Here is an 8,052-nt window from a genome sequence, read left to right as displayed (position 1 = left end):
GGATCATAAATCCATCGGCGGTGCGCCTCCAGTTACCCCCGTCTCTCCGGATTCATCCGACCTTTCACGTCTCCCAGGTTAAACCAGTCCGGACCAGCGACCTGTGCCCTCCGGCCGATCCCCCACCGCCCGCCCGAGTCATTGACGGCCACCCGGCGTTCACCGTCCGCCGCCTGATTGACGTTCGTCGCCGTGGTAGGGGCCTCCAGTACCTCGTCGATTGGGAGGGTTACGGTCCGGAGGAGCGATCCTGGGTGCCCAGGGCACGCATTCTGGACCCCGACATGGTGAGAGACTTCCACCGCGCTCATCCTGACAAGCCTGGGGGTCCACCAGGAGGTGGACCTTAGGGGGGGGGTACTGTCATGATGTCAGTTTTCCCTGTCCTCCCGTGCTCTCTCCCCCTCCCCTACCTGTGTGTCTGGAGCTGGGTGGAGTGCCTGACTCCTCCCGTGCACACCTGGGGTGCATCAGCCTAATCACCACCACCTGCTGCTGAGTACAAGAAGGCTTGGCAGTCTACACTCGGTGCCAGACCGTCCGCGTGTAAAACGTGAATGTTTCTTGCTAAGCTTTGTTATATGGTACTTTCCTGCAAATGCTCATTTGGATTTATGCACCCTCCAGATTCCTGCCTCTACTCGCCCAGCTCCTGCCGCCACGTTCCAGTCCCGGTATCGCTTCCAGCTCGTCTTGTCTCCTGCTCGTCTCGTCTCCTGCTCGTCTCGTCTCCAGCTCGTCTCGTCTCCTGCTCGTCTCGTCTCCTGCTCGTCTCGTCTCCTGCTCGTCTCGTCTCCTGTCCGGTCCTGGTCTCTGGTTTGTCACCCGCTCCCCGCTCTGGTCTTCGTCTGCTCCGCCCGCCCTGGTACCGCACCTGCTTCTATCCCCGTCCTGGTCCTGTCCTGCCCGCCTCTACCTGCACCGCACCCGCCTGACCCGTCTCCCGCTCCCCGGTTCCTGTACCTGCTCTTGTGACCTGTTTAAAGACTGCATTTTCACCGCTGTAAATAAACACTGTTAAAACTGCTCTGGTCTGCATCCTTTGGTCCTATCCGCACCGTTACGACAACTTTCTGTAATGTTCAACTTATCTTCACAAATTGACAATAGACCGATGTAAAACTAACACTAAACTCTGTTAATTTGAGATGAGGGAAGATTCATTTCGCTCAAAAAGTGACCAAAGAGCTCCTTCATTTCACATACGTCACTGAAATAAACAAATCTGATTGGACGGTTGTGTTTGAGCCTGGCACGAGACGCGATGGAGAGAGTGAGGACCAGTGCGATAGTATAAAAAATACAGAGAGAAACAGAAGGATATTAGTCTGAACATGCCAAGCAACTATCCGCTAACCACCAAACGAAGTAATAATTAAAAAAAACATGTAAATCTGTCATATGCACTGTAAAAGGAGGGGTATAACTGCTAAAACATAACATATTTTGCTTGTTATGTTACGTTTTATTGTTTTAAAAATGCTATATTCGCCAAAAACAACATACTGTATAAACATGTTTTATGTCTTGAGTCTACCCTCACTTTGCTCTCCATGCTAAGCCACTTCCCCTTCAGAGTGCTATCACAACCCGATCCTGAAACAACTGCACATCGCATCAGGTTTGTCAAGTTGTTGTATAGTTTTGCATCACGATTTTGTATATTTATGGAGGATTGTCGTGCGGGAGCATGGGTGACGTTGGCTTGTGGGCGGAGCTTTGTTTTTGATGAGGGTGTAAAGTTATAACATGGTAGAAAGCTCCAAAAGGTCGATTCTTTAACAATTAGCCAAAAGGTGCTACCGTCGCAGCTATTTTTACTCCCAAGCTGTCAGCACATTCAACACGTGCCCCGACATCCACCTCCCGCACTGTATGCTTTTGTATTTTTATAATCCTCGTCTCACTCCGATGCTCCAGATATGTTTGGCCAACCCCAGCCCCATCCAGGCTCTCCGTTTGGCCCCCGCGGTCCTCCCCTTCTCCAGACCACATGCCTCAGAGCCGCGAGGAGCAGTGAAAGATAAGACCGAACCCAAAACGCTTCCAGAGAAACCACAGCTCTGCCCAGACACCAAGAAAAATAGCAGGAGCGGGATTCAGACAGAAACATCCCGGGAACGCCGCGCTCCCGAAGATGGACTCTTCAGCACCAATCAGGAGGCCCCAGGTACATGATATCCAAGAGTGCGTATTCTAACCACATGTCAAGAGGAGTGGCCCGTAATACATGCCAGATGACGGTTTACTATATCAACTTGTAGACGCACCAAACTGGAGCAGACCTAGCATCAGCAGATTTATGTTTTTAATAAATTGGAAGAAATATCTCGCAGTATTTATGAGAATCAGGCTAATAAAAATAATTCATTCAATTTAAATGGCACTTAGGGATGTGCATGTCCTGCTGCCAAATACGTACTCTAGTAAATGACATATGGAAAATACATTTTACACTTTTTGGCACAGTTTTAGAAGCATTTTTTCACAATTTTAACCACAATCTGCATAATCTCTGAGCTCTGTCCAATCAGAGAGCTGTTAAATGAGACAAAGTTGAGAATTATTATGATTTTAAAGCCGACTTCTTCTGCAAAACTGACACGTTATAGTTGTTTCCTTCTCATTTACCCTCTCTCAAAGTTGTATTTAGAGTGATTCATGCCAGTTTGAGTAATCTTTATTCTCCTAGATTCAAGACATCACTGCTTTGATCAACCTCCGTTTTCACCCCCACCAGTACACTCCCACTGCTCTGTACTTTCTGTAAAAGGTTTGTCATGAGCCTGTGGGGGTTTAACTCTCTTCAGCTTCCTCAGGTAGAAACGCTTCTTGTAGCAGAAGTGATGTTTTGGCTCTACTGCTGCACCGTTGATGTTCAGTGCTACTTTTTACAGAAGTCCACAATCATTTCTTTAGTCTTCTATGTGTTTAAGACCAGAATGTGTGTGTGTTTTTTTTTGCATCACTCCGCTAGTAGTTCGACCTGATTTTATGATGTGATTAGTGAGGAAGAGAGCAGAACTATTAAGTGTGTTGATTGTGTACAGTAGTGGGCCTAGGACACACCCCTGGGGAACACCTGTGTAGATGGTGGGTGAGATGTGCTTACTTACTTTTACAAATCGAGAGCGGTTGATTAGGAAGTCTAGTATCCAGTTGCGTAGTGAGCTGTTCAGTCCAAGGACAAACAGTTTCAGAAGGGGTGAGTTCAGCAGAAAGGTGTTAAAGGATGAACTCGGTATGAAAAGCCAAGCAGCCGTGCATGTGTGTTTTTGTGATCCAGGTGTTCCAGCAGGGTGTGATCCACAAAGGCGATGGTGTCCTCTGTTTCTGTTTTCCCTGTATGCAAACTGATACTGGTCCAAAGACGATGGGATTGTCTTTTTGATGTACCTTATGACCAGCCATTCCAGGCATTTGGTGAGGACGTGGGAGATGTCATAGGACTTCCAGTGAACTTCATTTCACTGGAACCAAACGCAATAGGTTACGTCACACTTAGTCCACTTCTTTATACAGTCTGTGGTTAGTAAGCCCTCAACTCTGAATACCTCCGTGGAGTGGAAGCGGTCCTGTATTTTAGGGATTGCACTTTTAACTACAGTAGCATGAGTATCTGTAATGAGTTATTTTCCACCTCTGCTTTTTAGACACTTGTAGACACTGAACATTGCATTATTCATTCTACAATAGTTTACACACCTTTTGCTCGAAATATAAAACAATATATATATAATATAATATTGGCTTAATATTGAGAATCTTTAAATCCAGTACACAGTATGGTTAAGCTCACTGTGAGATTTGAATAAGCAAACCTAGTCTATGCATCTCATTTTATATTACATGTTAATTTAAAGTGATATATACAATTTATAAATTTAGGATAAAAAAAAAGTTCATTATGTGATATGGTGTCAAACCTGAGAACATGTGCACTTGTCCTGTATGTGGAATCACATTATTACAGATAATTGTATCACTATTTATCCCTCTTCTTTATGTTTCTGTTAAGGCAGCGGTCCCCAACCACGGGGACTGGTACTGGTGTAAACAGTAAATAATTTATCAGCGACTGCATCTTCTTCGACATAACTTTCGCCCGTCCCTCATGATGTGCTAATAAGCTTGTCCGTAGATATAGAATGAAAATCCTGACAGAAAATCGCCACAGAAATCCATTTGATAACGGCGGGTTTTTTATATCTGTGCTAGATCTGCTCTTGTCTCCGTGACGACGTATCAGGTGTAACGCATCAGACACGACGCACAAAAGTTATAGCCACAAGCAAGTGAAAGTGAGCCAAAAACAAAAGTCTTTGCAGAGCTTTTTTGCAAAGGAAAAAGGTCAACTGAGGAGCCAGAAGAGGAGACTACAACCTCTAAGAAAAAGAAAGCTAAATTTAACAGACAACACCAGGAGTCCTAGGTAAAATATGTGTTTGTCGCTGCAGGTGACTCTCACACGTTGAGTCCGCGCTGTGTAATATGTGGAGAAAAGCGAACGAGGAAATGAAACCTTCAAAACTGCTTTGGCACGTGGAGACTAAGCACCTGGGATTAAAAGATAAGACTTTAGAGTTTTTTGAAAGAAACAGACGTGAACAAGAAGGAAAGAAGAAACAAGTGCAGGGCTCCCACTGATTCAGCGTATAGTGAGTTATATTTTTTATGCACTTAACTTATTTTTGCCATATTTATCTGCCACGCGCAGTTGGCCGGTCCGTGAAAATAAACCCTACATTATTCCGGTCCCTGGTGCAAAAAAGGTTGGCTATCCCGGAACCTTTATAGTTTCATAGCAGTACATATCTAGCCCTTAAAGATGACCAGAGCACAGTCTTACCATATAGACCTTTATTCACACATCTCCACACTCTTGTATATACAGCAGCTCTTTGGGTTATGTTACACTGAGGTGAAGCAGGATTGGGACAGTCCCAGGTCAGACCTCCCAGCAGGGCCGATACACGCGTCCCACCATGCACCTCATCGTGTCCCGTCTGAGGATGGGGATGTTCAGGTCCTGGTGCTCCTCCTCCGTCCTCCTCTTGAACAGGCCTGTCCCGCTGTGGAGGGACCGCAGACTCTGCCACAGACTGGGGTCCCCCACCACGATCACTTTGGGGCGCAGCTTAGAGCTCACCTGCAGATAGTAATCGGTCAGTGTGGATGAGAGTTTCAATATAATAAAAACAACTTCAGCATAAGTGATACAATTGTGTACATGGCAAATATACAGAACTCCTGACTTTTCTACTTTCTGTTTGAGTCTGGAACCAGTGCATCAAACAACCACCCAATTTGGGACGGTTCAATCACAGCTGGTGATTTATTACATGTGTCTCTCAAATGCAAAAGATACTTCTGACATATTTCTTATCATTCACAAAAAAAAAAAAAAAAAAAAAAAAATGGGGGGAGGAGTATATCTTTGTTCCCCCAGCTCTGTTTTCTCACATTTTGAAAGTAAATCCATAACCTCTACCCTCATCTTGGTCCTAACTTTAACCATAATCTCAAAACCAGACCCCAACCTTAACCATAACTCCATTTTTTTCTAGTAAGAGATGTTTGTTTTAACACAAACAGACCATGTGATTGGTTAATCCATCTGTCAATCATCCCCATCTGAATCGAGTTACAGACCAGTTAAGTACTGTAAAAGTTGCTCCTCTCTGTTCTCACTGTTGTGGTAAACAACTTGGGGCAGATACTTCCAATCACACAGCACTACATCGTCAGTACATAAGTTTCACTGTATTTATAAGAATTTCTTTATCTTTATTTATACAGGGAAACCCAATAAGAGCTTAGTCTCTCTTTTTCATGGGTGCCCTGTTTAAAATACAAAACACAAAGACTCAGACTGAAACAGTGTTTGGCCTGGGCTCACCTCCACTTCGCTCAGGTTGGTTTCATTCATGTCATCGCTCAGCAGAGAGGCCAGTGTGTCCTGCTCCAGGGATCCTTCCTCTGCTTTGCTCATGGGCGCAGCGGCAGACACGGCGCAGCACTCGAGGATGAGAGCTGCTACCAGGACGCTGGACGACCACCATGTCTTCATCTCGACCGTTCTATGGCGTTCTTCAGGGATCTTCTGGGATCTTCTGACTGTGGTTCTCTGGCAGCTTCTCCGTGGCTGTTCTGACTCCTGGTTCACCTCTGGCTCTTTTATAGCTGGAGAAGATCAGGCGCATGGACGTAAAAGGTTGCTCCCTGTTCCGGAAATGTCACTTTAAAAACAATCCCGCTGTTCTCAAGAAGGTTTTACGTCGCCTTTACAAAATGAGTGATCAGTCTGGATCTATTTATTTTTTCAACAAAAGAGGCATATGAATGAATGAAGTCTGTAGTGGTGAAGTGTTTTGTTTTGTAGAACGTGGAAGATCACGCTCTGTGCTGGTCAATGGAGCAGCAGGAGGGTTTACAAAGATCTAATCCTAATGAGTCTTGTCTAAAATAAGGGATTATGGGTGTGATGGTGGATAGTCCTGTGGAGATGAAGGCTCCTCAGCAGTGCAGAGGAAGGATTCAGACAAATGTGACGTGTCTTTGTTAATGTATGTGTTCATGTCCTGTTTTTAGTGTTTGTCACTCGTGGGACAGATTCAGGGAAAGTTTTTTTTTTTTTTTTTTACCATTGTGCTTTTGTGATGCGGTGCAACATTAAACTATTATGGTTGTCAAAAGTATTAAAAATCAGATACTTATCAATACTAAAGCTAGTACTGGTAACTAGTCATCTCCACTGTCTCCTGGTAATCTCCACTGTCTTCTGATCATCTCCACTGTCTCTAGATCATCTCCACTGTCTCTAGATCATCTCCACTGTCTCTAGATCATCTCCACTGTCTCTAGATCATCTCCACTGTCTTCTGATCATCTCCACTGTCTTCTGATCATCTCCACTGTCTTTTGATCATCTCCACTGTCTCCTGATCATCTCCACTGTCTCCTGATCATCTCCACTGTCTCCTGATTATCTCCACTGTCTCCTGATCATCTCCGCTGTCTCCCGATCATCTCCACTGTCTCCTGATCATCTCCACTGTCTCCTGATCATCTCCACTGTCTCCTGATTATCTCCAATGTCTCCTGCTCATCTCCACTGCCTCCTGATCATCTCCACTGTCTCCTGATCATATCCACTGTCTCCTGATCATCTCCACTGTCTCCTGATCATCTCCACTGTCTTTTGATCATCTCCACTGTCTCCTGATCATCTCCACTGTCTTCCGATCATCTCTACTGTCTCCTGATCATCTCCACTGTCTCCTGATCATCTCCTCTGTCTCTAGATCATCTCCACTGCCTCCTGATCATCTCCACTGCCTCCTGATCATCTCCACTGTCTTCTGATCTTCTCTACTGTCTCCTGATCATCTCCACTGTCTCTAGATCATCTCCACTGTCTCCTGATGATCTCCACTGTCTCCTGATCATCTTCACTGTCTCCTGATCATCTCCACTGTCTCCTGATCATCTCCACTGCCTCCTGATCATCTCCACTGTCTCCTGACCATCTCCTTCCTGTAGCAGACACATGGCGGCCTGATGAGCCTGATGACAGTGGTGTTGTCTCAAAGTTGATCAGTTTTTCAGTGTGGTGGATGGAGGTTCAGCAGTTGGTGTAGAGTAGAGGGGACAGCACACAGCCTTGTGGAGTCCTGTGCTGATATTCCGAGTGTCCCAGACGTTCTTCCCGTTCTTCCCCAGCCACACTTATATGTATTATGAAGGAACAATGTTATAAATATGGCAGAAAGTTCCAAAAAGTAGATTTGGCAACATAAAAAAGATGGTGCCATGGTTCTATATAATATTTATACATGTTTGATTAATCTTGCAATCTCACTCAGGCCCTATTCAAACCCTCCTTATGGTTAGCAGTACGATCCTGTACAAGGCTCCGCCCACAATCTTACATCACCCATACTCCCTCATGGCAATTTTTTAAAATAAATATGCCAAAGCAGAATGCAAAACAATAGAGTACAACTTCACAAACCTGATGCGATGTGTGGTGGTTTCATTAGCTGGAGTGAC

General features: G+C 45.1%; 1 protein-coding gene across 1 annotated transcript; it reads right to left on the bottom strand.

Annotated features, from left to right (window-relative positions):
• Positions 1-4,948: 4,948 nt before the first annotated feature.
• Positions 4,949-6,097, bottom strand: pmchl (pro-melanin-concentrating hormone, like). The gene is made up of 2 exons (XM_033976274.2): positions 5,900-6,097; positions 4,949-5,149 (listed from the first exon to the last, which is right to left on the bottom strand). Exons 1-2 carry the CDS (start codon positions 6,068-6,070, stop codon positions 4,949-4,951), a joined length of 372 nt encoding a protein of 123 aa, XP_033832165.1. The 5' UTR covers positions 6,071-6,097.
• Between the last annotated feature and the right edge of the window lie 1,955 nt (positions 6,098-8,052).

The sequence above is a fragment of the Periophthalmus magnuspinnatus genome, chromosome 12 (assembly GCF_009829125.3).
Source record: "Periophthalmus magnuspinnatus isolate fPerMag1 chromosome 12, fPerMag1.2.pri, whole genome shotgun sequence".
Lineage (NCBI taxonomy): Eukaryota > Metazoa > Chordata > Actinopteri > Gobiiformes > Gobiidae > Periophthalmus > Periophthalmus magnuspinnatus.
This window is presented reverse-complemented; position numbering and strand designations above follow the sequence as displayed.

Coding starts and splice junctions, on each gene's coding strand:
- pmchl (XM_033976274.2), bottom strand. CDS start 6,070: ATGAAGACATGGTGGTCGTCCAGCGTCCTGGTAGCAGCTCTCATCCTC. Junction 5,150..5,899: donor CCAACCTGAGCGAAGTGGAG/GTGAGCCCAGGC, acceptor TACTATCTGCAG/GTGAGCTCTAAGCTGCGCCC.